The sequence below is a fragment of the Arabidopsis thaliana genome, chromosome 3, assembly GCF_000001735.4.
Source record: "Arabidopsis thaliana chromosome 3, partial sequence".
NCBI lineage: Eukaryota > Viridiplantae > Streptophyta > Magnoliopsida > Brassicales > Brassicaceae > Arabidopsis > Arabidopsis thaliana.
The window spans coordinates 15,278,885-15,300,378 of record NC_003074.8 but is presented as its reverse complement, the minus strand read 5'-3'; the positions used below and the strand labels follow the sequence as shown (position 1 = coordinate 15,300,378).

Here is a 21,494-nt window from a genome sequence, read left to right as displayed (position 1 = left end):
TAGCACAAGGGATGGACAGACTCGAGTTCGTGGGATCTAAGGAAGGACTTGAAGTATACTCGGCTTATATACTCGGCTGGAGGCCGAGTGGAGCACACGTGAAGAACAAGGAGTCTACTCGACCAAGGCACTCGGCTGGAGGCCGAGTACTGCACTTAAGGAAGAAGAGAAGCTGCTCGACCAAGCCACTCGGCTAAGACTCGAGTGATGTGACCAAGAGGAAGCCACTCGACTTTTCTACTCCGCCAAAACCCGAGTGATGCAGCGCCGACTTTCTTATTTTGTCTTATTCCCAATTAGGGCAACCTAGGATTGCCTATAAATAAACCTCTTATGTTTTTGCCCAAAATATCTTTGCTTTGTCTGCAGGATATTAGGGTTCTTAGATTCTCTTTTGCATATTCTGGTTGTTGTGTTAAGAATTTGGATTTGATTTCTTCTGCAAACTTGTTTATCTTATTGAGATCTATCATTTGCTAAGTTTATAATGATTTCTAAGTTTTATGAATTTTCAGGGTTTTGTTCTATGATGTTCTACATTGTTCTTGAGTAGTCTTCTTCAGAGTTCTTGAGGATGGGTTAGGTTTAGGTGGATTCCTCTTTTCTTTAGCTAGCTAAGTGTTTATATGCATGATTCCTTTCTGTTTTAGGAGTTCTTAATGCTATTTTCTTTCTGATCAATTGAAAATTGATTTCAGACTTTCTCCACCTAACAAGTGTTTGATGAAATGTCGGAACCAACTAATTTCATTATGGCCAAAGCCGGTAACCGTACTATGTATCCATTGTGATAATATGGATACCTCAAATATAGTGAAAAATAAAAAATTTAATGGCAAGTCAAGGCATATTCGAGGGAGACATGCTTCAATACGACAATTGCTTTCCAATGGAGTGATAGCATTGGATTATATTAGATCAAAGGATAACTTGGCTGATCCTTTGACTAAAGGCCTACCGAAAGAGCTAGTCGTATTCACTTCGAGGGGAATGGGTTTAAAGCCAACAAAATGACTCATCACTTGGTGGAAACCTTACCTAGCAATATTGGAGATCCCATGGTTTAGGTTCAAGAGGCAAACTGGCTGAGGAAGACTCAAGAAAGAGATACATATTACTTATTCCTATAAAGTTAAATGTATTTTCATTGATGTTTAAAGGGATGAACATTTTTTCTTAATAACATTAATAATTTTTTAAAAAAGTGGAATAGAATGGACTATTCTTAATTAATGTTACCTATATTAGAGTGGTGTCACGGTCGCACCTATGAGATCTGAAATGGCTAAATTCTGTAGAGCTCTCACGAAGTCGGGATATGTTCAGTACCAAAATAAACACAACCGTATAAACATGAAATGAGCTGATAATTTATGTGTTTCACGTATTGTCTCAGCTTACTATCAAACGTGGTTAGTTCAAGACAAGAGTGTTACCTATATTGGAGTGGTGTCGTGGTCGCACCTATGAGAATTGAAATGGCTAAATTCTCTAGAGCTCTCACGAAGTCGGGATATGTTCAGGACCAAAATGAACGCAACTGTATAAACATGAAATGAGCTGATAGTTTATGTGTTTCACTTATTGTCTCGATTTGCTCTCAAACGTGGTTAGTTCAAGACAAGAGTTCACTACCTACAGAGTAAATCCAATATGTGTTTACTAGGAAAGGTTCAAGTCTAAAAGACACCTTTACCGATGCATAATGATTCTATTTTCTCAGATATTGTGGAGCTTATTTTCTAATTCAAATGTGGGATATTTATATGTTTGAATAAGAAAATATGGGATATTGTTGGTGTTTATTTTATATAAACATATTTTTTTACATAAACATTTGTATTTATGTAAATACCGTTCTACTTGTGCAAATTAGATTAACTCTCTTGGTTACGTTTTTACCGATACACCGGTTGAGATAAGAGAAGCATCTCTTGGATTAAACATCGATTCATTAATATATAAGAGACGATGACGATTAAGAGAGAAGAGACTGAGAGAGACAATAGACAAGAACAATACAAGAGAAACAAATGAGAGAAAGATTGGGATTGATTCTCATCTTCTACTTCTCCAAATCAATATCTAAGAATCTCAAAGTAAAGTTTGCTAGGGTCTCTATGCGGTGTTAAAACAGAGATCGATAGTTGTATCATGCAAGATAGAAGCCTACACAAAGCTACTTACACCACCATAGAGGGCTAAATTCTGTCTTAGGAGATTGTGATATCGCAAGCCACTATCACCGTACGTTCATCACGTAAGAAGAAGAAGAGATCACAAGTAAGTTATTGTTTTGTAATAATTGAGTTCTACTTCAAAAACAGAAACGTTGTTATATACGTTGGTTACGATTTGCATATGTGATTATGGAACAACAATGATGAATTCGAAATAGAACAAAAATACCAAATAAAAATGGTGGTTCAATTTCAAAAAGCTTTAAAATTGCCATTAAGGTGTGTTTTAGATTGTTGAATATCTCTTTGAAATTTGAAAAATTCATGTGATAATTGATTTCTGTAGATTGATTTAAAATGTTATTGAATTATTCAAGGTTTTGTTGACTTAAATCTTATGTGCTTGTAAGTCAATTGCTAATTGAAGTGTTTAGAATATACATCATAGAAGAAACCATGACTCCTATTACTAGCTTAGTGTTTAATAAACTCCCTAAAACTATGAATTGTTTATACTCTAATCTATTTTAATTGGAACCGTTCGATGCAATATTATGCTTATGATCCACCATTTTCTTGATTTGTCAAATCTATAGATTATCTAAAATGTAAAAGAAACAGTGGATAAATAATGTAGATAGATTAGATTTATAATGTAAAAAGCTGAGACCAAAGTTTCATTAGATAAACACAAAATCGACTAAACAAAATGACATAAATTAACCACAAAAAATCAAGAGATTAAACGATATATATTGGCATATTGATTATTTGAAATAACATTATTTGTATTTTAAACATGGTGGTGAAAAGTATATATGATGTGATGGCTTCTTATTCTTGAAGTCTTAAACTCTCCTTTGTAACATATTTCTTCATCACATGGTATCATTACTTTGCCTATCAATTTTAGAACTAATTCTCAAAATAAGTAATTCATGGCAATAATTCAATAAACTTAAATGATAACTTCTCTCCTTTGATTCATGAATCAAAACACCAATTAATGACAATATTAAATCACCTCCTATGTGTAAACCTTCTTAGACTTTGTAAAATAATGAGTCTTTGATGAATTTGATGGTCTATTGTGCGAGATCCAACACCATCAGGAATTTAAGTGTTGGTAACTAAGTAAGATCATTCTCTTGTTTAGATGCATCTTTTGACAATCATTTATATTAAATATTGAACATGTATTTTCTTTTTAATAAATTTTACTAATTTTGAAGACTAAATAAAAAATTTATATTCTAAAATTATCTATCAATTTGAAGGGTTAACTTTACACTCAACATCATCTGACATCACTGATTGCATTGAACCACCCGACTAAATCTAGTGAGTGACGGTTGCCATTCCATCATGAAATTTTGCTCGCACATAAGTCTACATTTTCTAAACCTTCATATTGAACTCAAAAGAAATTTCAATCTTTAATGAGTTTTTCCAATAGACCTTCGTATAGAAGTGTGGTAGAGAAATCAAAGCAATGAGCTCGGTTATCAAATTGACGTCTCTGAACCAACAATTTTCTGAAATGTCATAGTTTCTTTTACAATATGTTTCGTGAAGAGAGATATTTTCATCGGTATAGATAACCTTCAAATATGCTCTCGCTTCTGCTAATAAACAAGTAGTCAACTTATCAAATATACCTATTATAATACAAATACAAATTAAAGTCTAATAATTAGAAATACTAATAGATCTTAACTCCGTGTATTATACGTGATCTATATACCAACTCTTTGTATCATATGGATCCACATATTTCTATCATTTACTTCCAAAATTATTTGATATGATCTACATCAAGTTAGTCATTAGATCCAATATTACAAGATAGAAGAACTGAATTATGAATCTCATCTTTTTTAATTTGGACATCATAGGTCCAAAATCAGGATCTAAAGTAATCATTAAGATCGTAAAGGGTGGGCATTCCTTAAAAATGTTATAAAAGATATCTTGCTTGAAGGAAAAATGGGGTAAACTCGATTTGGGACATTGAGTGAAAAATATTTTTTTAGTAAACAAAACATTAACTTAATAAAAAATATAATTGTTTTTTACTTGTTTTAATAAATTAGTTTTATGTACTTGCAGGGGTCGTACTCCTAGACATCGGAGGTAATAACACAGTCTTTCTTCCTGTTGTTCGAGTTTCACTCAAAAAGCTTCATGTAGAAACCGATCCTTACCACCATAGGGGTTATAATCACTATATTCCACAACTTTTTTTAAAAAGTAATATGTTATCAATTTAGTAGAGAGCAACAAAAATTTTCTCAGAAATAGTAAAAAGATAATGAGGTGGAAAAAGAGTGGTATTGATGTCCCAATACACATGGATGCCAAAATTGATGTCATGGATATCCATGTTCATGTCAGATGAATGAGAAATAAATATTGTAAATGTTAGGATTGTGTAAACGTTTGTTGTAGATATTGGCATATTTAATATATATATGTTTGATTACATATGATATATATAATGTTTATTGATTATTTGAAATAACATTATTTGTATTTTAAAAATGATGGTGAAAAGTATATATAATGTGATGGCTTCTTATTCTTGAAGTCTTAAACTCTCTTTTATAACTTATTTTTTCTTCACATGGTATCATTACTTTGCCTATCAATTTTAGAACTAATTCTCAAAATAAGTATAATTCATGGTAATAATTCATAAACTTAAATGATAACTTCTCTCCTTTGATTAATGAATAAATAGATGTCATCAACTATCTCTAAAGCATCCATATCTCCTATCTTTAAATAAAACAATGATAACAACTACATATATATGGTAAATTTTCTTTACAAATATGGTATAATTGTATGTAAAAGAATTTGTATAAAAATATATAAGTATTATAGTAATTATTTGTATTTATACATTTAGATAGTACATATATATTTATAATTATATGTAAAGAAATATAGTTTTAGTTTTACATAAATAAATTAGTTACCTAAAAATTGGAGAATATATGTTAAAGAGGTGTTGAACTTCTTTTTGCCCAAAAAGGAGAGAAAATGTTGAACTTCTTATATGAACTTGAAAATAATAGAACTTGATATGAAATGTGAAAACAATGAAAATTAGCTGTGATTTATAAAGAATTTTCGATAAGAAAAATAATCTTTTTAATTTTTAAGAAAATAATTACTTTTTAAAATGTGTGTTTTGTAGATAGAACGCTCATAAATTGATAGCATGGACTGCTTTATGGATCACACACTTTTTATCACTAAAGGACAAGAAAATATGATCTACATGCAGATATTCTTTTTTTTTGTATATAAATGACCCAAATCATGAATGTGAAAATTAATTGTGGTCCCTCCATCTTAAGTGTGATCTGTCTTTTACACGCCATCCATTCAGACCCATTATTATTCATCACCACAACCATTTAAAAGTTCACGACTTTTTTTAAAAAGGAGAAAAAAAAAAGAAAAAAATTGACAGAGTTTGATAAATCAATCAATGAGCTTTGAACTATGGAAAAATCATTGTACCATCTTGTTCTCAATAGTCCTTCTACTTTGACTCAACCAGGGGCATTGATCCTTTTGGTACTTATTCTCACCTAATCACCTATACATTAGCACAAACCACATAGATCATTCAATTTATTCATTCATTGACATTTCTTTAATCTGTTGGCATATATTAATTTTTTTTTTTTACAAAATTACTAAAAGTTTAAATTTTCTTATTATATTCTATAATCTATATCATCATCATATAAATGAAACTTTAGATTTGAAGGAGAAAGTTTGATATGAATTTAATTTTCTTAAATAGTTTATTTGTGTTGTTTGTCATTAAGAAAACATAGAATGAAAGCGATTGGCAAGAGATTTATATTTACTATAAGAAAACATAGAATTATCGATTTCATTCGGCGTCGTTAACTTGCGATTAGTTGACAATTTCTTAGCAATTTAATTGTGGCTAAAACACTTTAGTCGCTAGTCCGTTGGTAATTTGAGACATGTATAAATAATTGTTAGTATAATAGCCAAATTAAGCGACTAACTAACTACTAAATATGTAGCCGCTAATTTAGGTGACCAGTTAGCTACTGTTTAACGACTTTATTATTTCATTCGGGCATTTTAATTCATTTTGAAATCAAATTTTATTCAATTATGTATTTATAAAAGTACGTTAAAAAGCTAATGTTATTGGATTAGTATTTGTTTGATGTATTCTAAAATGATTGAAAACAATTGTTATTCAATATATTTTTTTTTTTCATTTTTTATTTGATTGTATTTTTACTCATAAAACATGAACAAAAACAATCCCATCATTTATCAAGTATTTCAAAATTCCAAGTTAGCCCACACTATAAGCATTGGACTTCAAAATTTAATCCACATATTATTTGTCTATTCAAGTCCATTTAAAACCACAATTCAATAACAGTCCCTGAAATCTCACATATTTTGAAATCCAATAATATACTAATTGTCTAATTTTAAGCTAGAGAAGCTCGTAAAGTTGTTAGACAAAATTCTTTAAAAAACTTACCATAATCAAGAGAGAAGGAGAAATTTATGTAGGTTGAATTCAAACTTGGTCTACATCGAGATAACATCAAATATACACTTTCTACTAGATCATAACCCGTGCTATACAGCACGGACATTAATATTTTTCATAAATAAAATTGAATACTTTGTTTTAATTATCTAAGTGTAAAAGTGATGCCATAATATGTTTTAACTTTATTACTATTTGAATATAATGATTAATGCTGCATAGATTGTCTTTGTTTTAAAATATCATATTTATATTAATACATCATATTTAGTTTATATTAAATGTGAAAATTTTGTATCCAAGTTATATTACGTATTTTATTTGTTTGAGAACATATAGTTTTTGGCCCAACTTTGAATTAGTTTATGTATTGTGTGTTGGTTTTAGTCGTAGGCCTAATTTGGTCCAATGAAGATATATAGGCTCTAGATTCTATTATGTTTGATTTAATTATTTACAAATTTAATAAATAAAAAACTATACCTAAAACTCAATGGAATTCTGACAAACAAAAATTGATTGGAAATTACATGACTTCCTACGACTGCGGCTGACTACGGCTGACTGCGGCTTTTTACGACCATCAAAAATTTTGTAAGAATTTGTGAAGAAAAATCTCTTCTTTCCCGTTTGCAGCTCAAATCTTTCATTCCAAATCACTATAACTTGGTCGATTGCAGGTTCGTCTTTCATTCCAAATCATACAAATAATACAAAACTCATTTGTATTTTGCTTCAGTATTTGCTTCGTCTTCCACCCAAATAAACTTAAGGTACCGAAGCTAGATTAAAATTAATTAGGTACCAATTTGTTCTGTTTTAGATTGTTTGTTCAAGGCTGAAATTTATTGGTTTTCTGTTATAGGTTTCGTTGGTAAATGACATAAACCAAAAATATAACTAAAGATTTTTGAGCTATATCCTTAGTTATATGAGCAATGAATCAGTGTTTTTTTAGTGTATCGTAGTTATGTTTGTTTGATGGATTACCACTCTTTTGTAGTTTGAGAATGAGGCAAATGATGTAGTTGCGGCGCTTCCATGGGTGAAGAAGGTTAATTTGACAATGTCAGCATAACCAGCCAAGCTCATATTTGCAGGGCAACTTCCCTTTGGACTACAAAGAATTTCGAACATCATCGCTGTTTCTAGTTGCAAGGTACAAATATCTTCCCCTGATTTTTTTTTCTTTGTAAGCTCATGATGTTTCTTTTTTAACTGAAGTTGTTCTCAAAGTAGTTATGGTGAAGTGATATGAATAAGATGTTCTGTACTATATTCTTTGTTTCTTTATCGTATTCTTGTCTTCTTCGAGTTTTTTGGAAGCTATTCAATAGATTTAGTTTTCGATAACATAAATGTTTCTTTCATGACCAGGGAAGATAGAAATGAAAGCGTGTCTGGTCTTTCTTCTTCTTGACATTGAAACTAATTGGGTTCTTATTGAATTCCGAGTCATTGAAAATCAATAGAATACTACATACACATATATTTATGAACACGGTGCATCTTCTTCTTCTTCTCCTCCTCTTGTTATATGATCCACTATCGTCTCCTGACCACGTCATCGTCGGTTTTTCCGTTACGCATATGCAGTTTCCCATTTGTTGTGTTTATTTGATGATTGAGTTTGTTAAGATAAGTATTTATAGCGTAAATGTTTCATCATTCGTTGTAATTAGTTGACGAAAGCCTGTTTCATCCTCATCCACTTCTTGTAACTGATTGACTTCCAAAACAGAACACAAAAAAAACATTGCAACAGGCTAATCAACCCCTCTCTTATGTGCGTTTCAAGTATGTTTTCTTTCCTAGAATCATGAATCTTGTCTCAAGTTTTGCTTTGCAATCTCCTATTTTGTCTGATTTATTTTTTGATATAAAATTGGAAAGGAAGGCGAGCTTGATGAGATATGGAGCCAAAAGGAATATGTAAATCCCATAGCTGATTGTTGCCACATGAAGGTCATATATGAATTTGGTCGTCCTTATACATGAAAGCTAAGTAGTATATTATATATTGTTGTTCGAGAATCCAATAGCTCTATTTAAAGATTGAAAAAGCTACTTATATATTTAAGACAGCTTAAGGTTTAACTTGTTATATTATCAAGTAAGTTCTCTTAAGAAGAACTCTAATCTGTTACAAATTTAAATGCAGGTTTGCACCAGCTGAAGCTTTTGGATTAGTGTAAATCTATATAAGAAGGACAAACTAAACATGAAGTAGCAGGCGACATCAACTTCAGATCCTAATATGTGTATAAAGGTTAGCACCTGATTCCTAAAATCTTATTTTGAATGGATGATGTTGACTGCGTCGTGTCTTTATATAGTAAAGAAATATTCAATCTCATATTCGAATATTAGACATAATCAGAGTAATAAAGAAATTAAAAAACCATAAGTTTATTTCGAACTATAACATACTTAAGAAAATCCAGTTGAGTTTTTTACCAACTCTTATTCCATTTAACACGTCCTGACAATGCTTGAGCATCTTTATTCCTTGATTTGATGCAACTAAATCTGTGAGCATGAAATTTGTAAAATAACTTCATTAGTGCCAAATATTACGTTGAATGTAATCCTATAAAAAAACTGAAAAACGTTTTTGATTTCTTAATTTATTAACCTGGTTGACTAGGAATCCCATATCTTTCTTTCCATAATTGTCTTAGTGTAGGTTTTGAAACATTTCTTTAAAAACAACATTCATTGTTTTTTTCTGTGGTTTTCCTTTCTTGTCTGTTATAAGAATCTTCAAACCTGATATTTGTGGAAGATTAATAATCGTATACATATTATAGTAATTAAAATGGTGGCTTAAGAAAACTTTGTACCAGTTTTTGACGTCACTCTAGAGATTGCCACGTATAGTTGCCCATGTGAAAACACAGGCCTAGGCAAATAAAGTCCAACAGATTCTAGTGTCTGCCCTTGACTCTTATTTATGGTCATGGCAAAAGCTACAGATAGAGCAAATTGCTTACGCCTCATTTTGAAAGGTAATCTTGTATCTAATGGTGTGATTAGCATCCTAGGAATCAGAACAATCTTACCAACTCTATTACCTGTAATAAATCTAGCTTGTATTACAGTATCTGCCATTTGAGTGACCTGTAATCTTGTCCCATTGCATAAACCTTTATTAGGATCCATGTTTCTCAACAACATGACCGGACAACCAACTTTCAAGAGCAACCAATATTAGACATAATCAGAGTAATAAAGAAATTAAAAAAACGTAAGTTTCTTTCGAACTATAACATAGTTAAGAAAATCCAGTTGAGTTTTTTACCAATTCTTATTCCATTTAACACGTCCTGACAATGCTTGAGCATCTTTATTCCTTGATTTGATGCAACTAAATCTGTGAGCATGAAATTTGTAAAATAACTTCATTAGTGCCAAATATTACGTTGAATGTAATCCTATAAAAAAACTGAAAAACGTTTTTGATTTCTTAATTTATTAACCTGGTTGACTAGGAATCCCATATCTTTCTTTCCATAATTGTCTTAGTGTAGGTTTTGAAACATTTCTTTAAAAACAACATTCATTGTTTTTTTCTGTGGTTTTCCTTTCTTGTCTGTTATAAGAATCTTCAAACCTGATATTTGTGGAAGATTAATAATCGTATACATATTATAGTAATTAAAATGGTGGCTTAAGAAAACTTTGTACCAGTTTTTGACGTCACTCTAGAGATTGCCACGTATAGTTGCCCATGTGAAAACACAGGCCTAGGCAAATAAAGTCCAACAGACTCTAGTGTCTGCCCTTGACTCTTATTTATGGTCATGGCAAAAGCTACAGATAGAGCAAATTGCTTACGCCTCATTTTGAAAGGTAATCTTGTATCTGATGGTGTGATTAGCATCCTAGGAATCAGAACAATCTTACCAACTCTATTACCTGTAATAAATCTAGCTTGTATTACAGTATCTGCCATTTGAGTGACCTGTAATCTTGTCCCATTGCATAAACCTTTATTAGGATCCATGTTTCTCAACAACATGACCGGACAACCAACTTTCAAGAGCAACCAATATTAGACATAATCAGAGTAATAAAGAAATTAAAAAACCGTAAGTTTCTTTCGAACTATAACATAGTTAAGAAAATCCAGTTGAGTTTTTTACCAATTCTTATTCCATTTAACACGTCCTGACAATGCTTGAGCATCTTTATTCCTTGATTTGATGCAACTATATCTGTGAGCATGAAATTTGTAAAATAACTTCATTAGTGCCAAATATTACGTTGAATGTAATCCTATAAAAAACTGAAAAACGTTTTTGATTTCTTAATTTAATAACCTGGTTGACTAGGAATCCCATATCTTTCTTTCCATAATTGTCTTAGTGTAGGTTTTGAAACATTTCTTTAAAAACAACATTCATTGTTTTTTTCTGCGGTTTTCCTTTCTTGTCTGTTATAAGAATCTTCAAACCTGATATTTGTGGAAGATTAATAATCGTATACATATTATAGTAATTAAAATGGTGGCTTAAAAAAACTTCGTACTAGTTTTTGACGTCACTCTAGAGATTGCCACGTATAGTTGTCCATGTGAAAACACAGGCCTAGGCAAATAAAGTCCAACAGACTCTAGTGTCTGCCCTTGACTCTTATTTATGGTCATGGCAAAAGCTACAGATAGAGCAAATTGCTACGCCTCATTTTGAAAGGTAATCTTGTATCTGATGGTGTGATTAGCATCCTAGGAATCAGAACAATCTTACCAACTCTATTACCTGTAATAAATCTAGCTTGTATTATAGTATCTGTCATTTGAGTGACCTGTAATCTTGTCCCATTGCATAAACCTTTATTAGGATCCATGTTTCTCAACAACATGACTGGACAACCAACTTTCAAGCGCAAGCAATGGTTCGGCAATCCATAAACTCTGACGTTGTTTAAAAAATCAGCTAAATAAGCAGCATTATTCGCAGAACTTATGTCAGCAGGGTCTATACTATCAGAACTTAGGTAGATTCTTTCTTCACCTACAAACATAATGAATACCAAATTTTAGTAAAACGCTATTTGAGATTAAGTAATTTCAGCGAAAATACAATAGTGTTTGGTTAAAGTTTAACTTACCATCTAACATTCTCATCATATGCTCGTTTATGGAATTCACATCCTCATTAGTAGGACAAAGAATCGCTCTTCCTTGATATTGGGGATAATCGGTCTTCTTTGGGTCTTTCTCCTCCATAAAAGTATTTCCGTAAACTGCCTCTATGATTGATTCCACCGGATCATTATCCCCATTAATAAGAAATTCTTCTGGGATATCAATCAAAGCAATTCCATCATTGGGCTGTGAAATTTTCCCATCCCCAACATCTAGTATCCACTTGGAAAAATCCTCGATATCTCGCTTTTCATGCTCACTAATGTCTGCAAGAAGTCTCATGTTCTTTGTTAGCTCCAAAACTTTGGAGTGCTCCCAGATATAAGAAGAATTTAGTGCAGCAAAAACAATCTCTTCTCTACCAGCACCATTTATCACCGGTAACACTTGTCTGAAATCACCTCCAAAAACTATAACCTTACCACCCAAAGGCTTGTCCCCTGGATTATTCACAATATCTTTTAAAGTTCTATCCAAAGACTCAAAGCAATGCTTACTCATCATAGGAGCTTCATCCCAAATAATTAGTTTTGCCTCTTTGACCAACTCACCAAGATCTGAACCACGTGAAATGTTACATGTAGAGGATTCATTGGGGTTTATAGGAATATCAAACCTAGAGTGTGCTGTTCTGCCGCCATCTAAACGTAGAGCAGCAATACCGCTAGATGCGACGTTTAATGATATGTCTCCTTTTGATCTAACGGCAGCAGATAATAATTTCCATAGAAAAGTTTTTCCGGTGCCTCCAAAACCGTAAACAAAAAACACTCCGCCTCTGTCATGTAACACAACATCCATAATCTCATCATATATCTTCTTTGCTCTGAAGTCACCATAGTCAACCATTCTTCATGCTTTTCTGTCAAATATGCACGGTCGTACTTGCGTTCATCTAATATAAAATGGTTGCATTTTTCAACGTGTTCATCTGAAATTTGTGGCATCTGTTCCATTTTGAAAGTGAAACTCCGTTTTTGGTAAGTAGCCTGGCTATCTCTTGCAAACAATATTGTTGTCTTTCCTCATCACTTAGCTGAAGATCTGCAACATTTATAAAGACATTGAACGTTAGTCACACAACTAATATAAATGTCTATGAATAGTTAATGTCATATAATCTGATTTATATATAATTAAATATATATATTGAAGAGACAGACCTGGTCACTTCCATTCTTTTTTTTTTCTACGCTCAATATCCTTAGATAGAATCCTCCAGGTTTCGTCCCATACCATCTCTGGTTTGGTTAAACTTTCTGAAAGTAGCATGATGACAAATAGCCTACGAACATACTTGGCAGAGCACCAAAAATTTGCATCTTTAATCGCGTTGATGTACTCTTTGTCATCGTCAAGCAAGCCTAAAGCAAAAACCGCATCTCTGAATGATTTGTGAACTACACCTTTCACAGTTTTTAGATCTTTCTAACTTGTAACACCTCTTTTGATGTTTAAGAGAATTCTCAAATAATAAGCATCTTCTATTGTCCGTGGAACAAAGTTAATCCTTCCAATAGCAAATCCCCTTTCTCTGATCATGAATTTCTTTTCTTTGCTGTTCCAAGTGAAGTGATTTGGAATTCTTCAAATAAGAGCGTTGTTGGATCTGGAGCTGCTTTTGGTAGTTTTTTGGCATTAGCACGGACTGTTCTACTTGGAGGCTTCTTGTTAAGCTGAAACCATGCTAAAAATTGTGTTGCTTCGTAACTTAATCGATCTATTACACTCTCCGTTGTTTCACCTAGAATATAACAATATCTTAATTACACATACATAGGTTATGATAATTTTTATCTAAAAAAATGATTCCATTATGCGCATGCTACAACAACATTATATACTGTATCATGTTTCTATTTTTACGAAGTGGCCCACTACAAGAAATATCTACATTGATAGCATATGACGATAGCTCATTTTCCGTCACTGCTATGAAAAATGAATTTTACTTTTTCATTACTATATAATAGCAGTACTACAAGGCTAAGATCAAAAATCACTAAACCGAAAGCTGAAATCACTTATTCCGCCAATACTTCGATGAAAAATTCACTTAAGCGCCATAAATTTTCAGATCCAAAAAATTTTTAGTCTCACAATCTATATACCCCAAGCAAAAAAAAAAAAACTTTCCCCTCAACAACAAAACAGTAGAAAACAAAAAATCCCCAAATCAGATCTAGGTCACTTTCTTCACCGTCGTGTTCCTCCTCACTCTTCTCTACACAAGAGACACAATCCCTTCCAAAAACACCTTCGTAGCCTCCGTCGTCACCGGAGGAACACCATCTTCATCATCAATTTTCCCCCAAATGAGAGCTAGGTCTTTTAGACTCCACCGCTCATTTCGCGTCCATTCCGTCGTGACTGCGACATGGAGAAAGATAGATGGCGAGATCGACACCGCCATAGGGATAGAGATAGAGAGTGAGAGAGAACTGTGAGCGTGACCGTCGTGAACGAGATCTTGAACCGGATCGGAGAAATAGAGATAAGGAACGGTTGTTTGTTTCCTTGAACATTTATGTTCTGTCTAAGTAGTTCAAAGGTTTTGTAGCTCTTATTATCTTTCGTTTTTAAAATTGCAGATATATTACCACGGTTGTAGGTGATATACACAAACGACACTTAATGGCAATCAGTGAAGGCACAATGGTGGAAGGAATCCACTGTGTCCCAGATTTAGTTGAGTTGATGCCAAAGCAGCATGATATACCAAGAGCATGGCTGCGTATAGTGGTACTTTTCCAAAGCTTTCTCAGTTTTAAAGTTCTCTGTTGTTATAGATTCTAAAAGGTGTCACCAGTCCTTATGCTGTTTGCTAGTCCTAGATTATCTTGTAAAAAATTAGATGAGACATATCGTAGTCACATTGGATTTTTAAGTATAGGAACGACAAAGTATCTCCACATACATTATCTAGACTTTAGGATTCTCTTTATTTCTGACTGCCAGAGTTTTGACCTAACTTCAAACTATGTTACTGAAATCCAGTGATATAACTTCCCCTACCTTGTATAGCTTCTGAAGATTGTGGTTTTTTCTACTAAAAATAGTGTCGTAGTTTTTTTATTTGACAATTTTATAGGTTCATAAACCAAACGCGTTAACACTATCTAACCTATTGATGTTGGTTGCATGATTTGTTTCAGCTGAATTAACATGTATTGTGTGGATCTGTGCAGGTTCACGAAGGAAGAAATCATGAAGTCAGGGAATTAGTGAAAAATGTTGGGCTTGAGGTCAGCTTTCTTCTTTTCCAGTGAAAATGTCTCCTTTCATATTTTGGTCTTCCCTTCTTCTCGAATTAGAATAAGAGCTCCATAATAGTCTAAAAATAACATTGGCTTAATATGTTATCAATACTCCATTTCTTGTGAACATACTCATTGGTGAACTAACGTTGGAATTGCAAATTTTGTATTATGAGATTTGATTTATGTTCATCCACTGAATGATAAGAGAGATTTCCAAATCGTTTCACTTTTGCCTTTAATAGACTTGTATCTCTTTTACGTGTATCTAAACTCATTCTAATTCTTTATGCCTTGACTTGTTCCAGGTTGATTCATTGAAGCGTGTCCGTATAGGTGGAGTCAGACTTCCTTCAGATCTTGGGTAATGTTTCTCTGCATTTCTGGCTTCACCTTTGTTTATGTTTTTCTTTTCGATACTAATCCGTCTGGTTATTTTAGTCTGCTACTGTAAATAAAACTTGGTCAGTAAAAATCAAAACGTTGGTTTGTTTGAATCTCCTACTTTTCTATCTATAGGTTCTATCCGTGTGTGAAGCTGTGGCATATTCTTGTTTCTTTTGAAGCTAAGGTGACTTTATATATATTATTCAGTGCTTAAGGTGAACCAGAGACCAATAAATTATCTGACCTTGACCTGACAAGAGAAGAGCTGCTGAAGCAAGAGATTCTCAAGAAATTAATGTCTGAGGTAAACTTTCATTCTCCTATTACATCTCTATCTTCATGAATTCTTATCACATTGATGTTTTATCTAAGAATGTGAAGCTATAAAAGTAAGATAGATCATACATGGGATGTTGTGACTAAGATTATTCAACAGTTTTGATGTATTGCTTGATTAGATGTTGATTGTCTTCACTTTGGTAATGAGCTTTTCAGTTGGAGAGCTTAATCATCTCATCTCTGCAACCCTCACTTATGCACTTCTTGGAAACCTTAATCAGCTTGAGCATTGGCAGAGGAACAGGAGAACGCTAGTAAGGCTTCAAGAAGTTCATCTCTTTCCTTCACCATTCAAAGTTGCTTGCTTTTACTCTTTTAACCTAGTTCACCTCAAGAATTATGTCTCTTTGTTAATATTTGGCGACACTTAATTATGATATTGGTATAAGATTTGTATTGGTATGATGGTATGTAAGACTTGTTTTGGTTAATACAATATATATATATATATATATATATATATATTATGTATGTTGATGATTTATGAAATATAAATTTATTGATAAATCTAATTTAATAAATTCTGTAAAATAGGGTAAAAATAGAAAAATTACATAAATCAAATAGCAAAATAAAAGTGTTACGACACAATATAACAAAACATCGAATAAATGTGTAATGAAACAATATAAAACAGCACTAAATATGTGCTACAAGAAAGTATATTAAAACAATTGATTAGTGTTATAATAGAACGACATATAATAGCATAATAGAATGATATTGTATATAAGGGGTCTATCATAACAGGGGCATAACATAGCGTTTATGAAAACGCTATTGATGACATTTAATAGCTCTTCTCTCATGCTAACAATGTGGATATTTCTTGTAGTGTGGTGACGGTAAAATGATTACACGTACATTGTTTAATAATATTATATATTGTATCATGTTTCTATTTTTACGAAGTGGTGACAGTAAAATGATTACACGTACATTGTTTAATAATATTTCGCATGCTACAATAACAATATCTTAATTACACATACATAGGTTATGATAGTTTATATCTAAACAAAATGATTCCTTTAAAATGATTCCATTATGCGGATGCTACACCAATATTATCTTAATTACATGTACATAGTTTATGATAATTTCAAACAAAACAAAATGATTCCATGTTTAAGACAATAGTAAAATAAACTCTTCTACACAACCAAATAAAAATTCATTCTATGTATAACGTGATAATAAAATAATAACTTTACTATTCGGCTAGCACAATTCATCTCCAAATTCGGTAGAAGTATATAAAGTCATTATAGTCTCAAACGTTTAATAGAATAAAACTTTATATATGTGTCATCATACTTCCCAAATAATGGACGTCAATACAATATATATGTCTGACCTGGTTTATAATAAACTGGTTGTTTTCCTTCTTCATGAAAGAAAAGTTTAACAATTGGTGTTGTTCTATAGTGTATGGGAAATTTGAAAATTCTCAACATAGCTTCACAAGCTGAAACGTACCTGTTATAATTAAAAAAGAACTGCAATTAACAATGTGAGATATAATAATTACTTTATGTGTCTAAAAGTAATGCAAATACTAAAGAAATTACCTGCAATCAAAGTAATCCTTCACTTCGTCCTTCTCCTTTTTAGCAGTATCTTGGTCATTTGGCTCAACAGTCATTGTTACACGGTCATGTCCTTTATGAACATACTTAAAAAGATATTTTATTGAACCTGGATGATTACACCATTCCACATTAATATGAGCCTGATAACGTAGAGATAGCTTTTCATTATATGGGATGACGTAACGATTATCGCATTGAAAACCGTTCTTCTCGACGTAAATACCAGTGTTACATCTTCTATAAACTGGAAACCCATCATTATCAACCTTAGTAGTGTCAGAATAGCTCTTTGGAAAATACTTTTTACATTGTCCATTCTCCATACATGGTGAATTCGGATGACCAACACCACACGGTCCATGATCATACAGTCTTTAACCACTGCATACAGCTTTGGTTTCTTTTTCTTATTAGGAATTTCAGCAGTTATAACTTTGTCAGTGTCTTCGGCTGTAGACAACTTACTGGTAGGATGCATGAATAACAATATGTGTGCATGGGGAAGTCATCTTTTCTGAAATTCAATTGTGTACATGCCTACAAAAAATAAAAAATGTTGAATAATTTTCAGCGACCAGTTAGGAGCATTATAGATTTTTTTGTATCTTTAGATTTTTAATATTCTCAATAAGCCGTCTTTAACTAAGTCTCCATTAGAGTAATGAAACAGTAGTGTTCTTTGAATTTAAATTGTTGCATACTATTACCCATTTAAATATATTTCACGAATAAAAGCAAAGAGATTAGGAGCAATGTTTGGGTCATCAAGATATTTTAAAGGTTAATTTTAACTCGAAAGCAACGTTTATATAATAATAGTAGGATTCAAGATTATATAACCCAAAATGAAAAATACATGTAGTAATATGTTAATATTGACAGGAACGTTTATATAAAATCACACGAGTAATACTATAGCTATCAGATTGAAATTATACATACTTGAAACTGTTTTCCCAAGTAGGTGTTTGATGGTTAGATCATGCATAAGATTATCAAGCTTCATCTTAAAATCCGACAAATGATGTCTTGTCTATCTTCAGACTTCAAGTTCCTCTCTTTACAGAATCTAACTATTTCAGGCCACTTTGGATTGCAAGTAAACGTTATGAAAAGTGATGGAAATCCAAAGTGTTTGCAAATAGCCATTGCATCCAAATAGTTGTTTGTCATGTACCTTGGTCCGCCTGTAAAAGAAGCTGGAATTTTAACTTCTTTACCTTGGTTTTCCAAATCATTGTTTCCAGAGTTCGATGCATTCTGAATTGGTTCTCTGGTAGAACTTCTGAATTTTGGTTGATTCTTCTTAATATACCTCAGCCTGTTAGACTCAATCATAGTGTAAGCATCAACTATGAACTGCTGCAGCAAACGCTTAGAACGAAATAAAATGTGTTTCTCCGCCTTCCTTTCTTGTAGACGATATGCAAACCATTGTCTCATGCTTACGTCTTTCTGTTCTTTTTTTCCATCGCCATGACCATTTGTTCTAGCTTTCTTTATGCCAAGTCTATAACCATCTTCCCCGCGTGCGAATAATAGAGGATATTGCAAAGCTAGGTAGGAAACATGTAGTTAACTGATTCTTTTTAACTTCCCCGAAGTAGTTTCCTGTAACACAATATCAAGTTTATCCATGTCTTCATGGAAATCTCCTGGAATTAATGCAGCAACTTCAGATGCAGTAGGCAGATTGTATATCCTTGGGTCAGTTTTTCGAGCAGCAATAATTCTCATGTGAAAACTTTCTTGCGCATCTGTATTAAATCTGTCTCTTGCATATCTAAATGCCTTCACATGAGGGTTTACCCGATTTAAAAGCTTCATGATTTTTTTCTTCTTCTGGCCGTTTTCAGATTCGTTCTCATTGCTGAATAATAGAGAAACAAATTAGTTTAGTGATGTAGTACTGAATTGTATAGTTGTAAAGATTGAAAATAAAATAGAAGATACCTCATTATGTTATATCTGTTCTTAACCTCATTTTCAGTATCAACAATATACAGCTGTTGAAACTTTGCTTTAGCACCTGATTTTGGTTTCAAAGCACCCATGAGATAGTAATTTTCACCTTGTATTGCAAACATGTTAGGCCCACGATCCTTAGGAAGACAATGATCTACTTTACCCCTATAGATGTGAATGAGAACAACATGTTGTAAGCTCTGATATTTTCTCTAAAATGCTTAGCGAGTTCATCATCACTTGTAACCAAATGCCACAAAAATTCAGGCGATTCCTTCAGGGAAGGCAATACGATCTGTCTTTGCATACAACATCCTGAATATATTGGATTTCTTGAATTCCTCCTCTTGTTTAAACGTTCCCCATACCAAAAAATAGCACCACACTTGTCACAACTGTAAACTGGATCACCTTCATCGACATAAGCTGAACAAAACATAAGTTCATAAAATTAGTTTCCCTATCGGAACTATAGCTTTGGAAACTAATAAATGAGTTAAAATGAAGATTATACCACTTTTTGGGTTAGGTGGAATCACAGGCTTTGACTTAGGCTTTCCAAAAGCATTCTCTAACATATTAAGTATGTCAAATTTATCTTTTGCTTCATAAATAATGTCATCTGGGATTTGAGCCATATCTTCAGCATTAACATCTTCATCTAACGATGAATATGAAGAACATTCTTCTTGGCTGCTCCAATAGAAATCTTCTTGCAAGTTCTCTTCATAGTCACCTATTATTATTTGAACATGATAGTTATTAAATGAGAATATCTTTTAGAGACGGAAAAAGTAAACATATATAGTCTTACTTTCTGATGAATTATGATAATCAGACCAGTCATCATCTTCATCTGTATCAGTATTGGTACCATTCTCCTCGGCATAACCTACATTATAATTAAGGAAATCATCATCTGGTTGGTAGGTTTGCCTTGTACATCCAAGAGTTGGATTTTTCCAACATTCACAAGATAACCAATTACATCTATATAAAGAGTAATATACAAAGTCAATAAATGAGAGTAATAACTAATCTATGTTATATATACAAAGACTAAAAGAGTTCATCATTGGAAATTTCACTCACCAACCAGCTTGTTTTGATCTAAAGTTACACTTAGCACATCATTAAAATTCACCAAATCAAGCCAAATCTCGTCTGAAATTGTTGAAGAGTTGGAGAATCGAGTAGAGCTTTGGATATTTATTCTGTATGGATGAGTTGTTGATCGGTATAGTCATGTCGCCTTAGTCACTGAAAATTCCTCGATGATTTTCCAGTCTCCTATCTTCACATACCTCTGTAGTTTGAGTAGATGTTCTTTTTTATTCCTGCTTGAATTTTGTTTCCCTGAAAATAGCATAAGAAAATGTGAATGCGAGAGCTGAAAACAATAAAAGACAACCATTAAGATTATAGACAACTTGTAAAGCCTAAAATACTTACATCCTCATCTGCTAACATCATTTCATAAGACATCCGAGAACCCTTGGTATAATGATTTCACGCATGAAGAATTTTAACTTGAATACACCAAGAGGTTTTGAAATGTTTCAAGTTTTTGATAGCTGTGTATGGACTCACTTCACCCATTTTGTTTGGTTTTGTAGTGAGTAATGAATTGGTTTATGAGAGAAGGCACATTGACATCGTGAAGGTATTCCTACTCTGGACGTTTATTTATAATAAGTGCTGGGTGGATTAGATAGATAGAGATCTTCGATTTGATAAGTTTGTTAGCATAAATTAGTTAGTGAAATATTCTGGTAGAAGCAATAATATTTGTTATATGAAATATTATTTGTTAAGAGGAAGATATAGCAAGACAAATAATTGCAAACGTATCTTTGTGAGAAAATGCAAAACGTTTGAGAATTTATATATTCAGGCACAACGAATAACTTAACTTAACTTTTATTTAATAATATCTATGTGTTTATCATGAAAAAGAATATAATTTATCCCGTTTCTTACAATTTATGGTATTTTCAAATTCAATTTATGGTAGAAGGAATATTATTTGTTGAATAGAATATAATCTGTTAAGAGGAAGAT

The 21,494-nt window shown here is 32.4% G+C and overlaps 1 protein-coding gene, 1 long non-coding RNA gene and 3 pseudogenes across 5 annotated transcripts; 3 read left to right on the top strand and 2 right to left on the bottom strand.

Moving 5' to 3' along the window:
• Positions 1 to 738: 738 nt before the first annotated feature.
• AT3G43352 lies at positions 739 to 1,014 on the top strand (annotated as a pseudogene; the record flags this gene model as incomplete). Its single annotated transcript has 1 exon — positions 739 to 1,014.
• A 7,024-nt stretch (positions 1,015 to 8,038) lies between these two features.
• Positions 8,039 to 8,628, top strand: AT3G06585. Its single transcript, NR_141263.1, has one exon. It is a non-coding gene; the product is annotated as an other RNA (long non-coding RNA).
• Positions 8,629 to 9,570: 942 nt separating this feature from the next.
• Positions 9,571 to 14,306, bottom strand: AT3G43350 (annotated as a pseudogene; the record flags this gene model as incomplete). Its single annotated transcript has 8 exons — positions 9,571 to 9,935; positions 10,432 to 10,779; positions 11,275 to 11,400; positions 11,505 to 11,759; positions 11,857 to 12,743; positions 12,817 to 12,937; positions 13,087 to 13,321; positions 14,151 to 14,306.
• A 221-nt stretch (positions 14,307 to 14,527) lies between these two features.
• On the top strand, positions 14,528 to 15,518 carry AT3G43340 (Pseudouridine synthase family protein; the record flags this gene model as incomplete). Its single annotated transcript, NM_114202.1, has 3 exons — positions 14,528 to 14,635; positions 15,082 to 15,138; positions 15,459 to 15,518. 3 exons carry the CDS (start codon positions 14,528 to 14,530, stop codon positions 15,516 to 15,518), a joined length of 225 nt encoding a protein of 74 aa, NP_189920.1.
• Positions 15,519 to 18,470: 2,952 nt separating this feature from the next.
• On the bottom strand, positions 18,471 to 21,032 carry AT3G43330 (annotated as a pseudogene; the record flags this gene model as incomplete). Its single annotated transcript has 8 exons — positions 18,471 to 18,988; positions 19,049 to 19,338; positions 19,422 to 19,598; positions 19,820 to 19,859; positions 19,948 to 20,169; positions 20,248 to 20,325; positions 20,738 to 20,823; positions 20,974 to 21,032.
• Between the last annotated feature and the right edge of the window lie 462 nt (positions 21,033 to 21,494).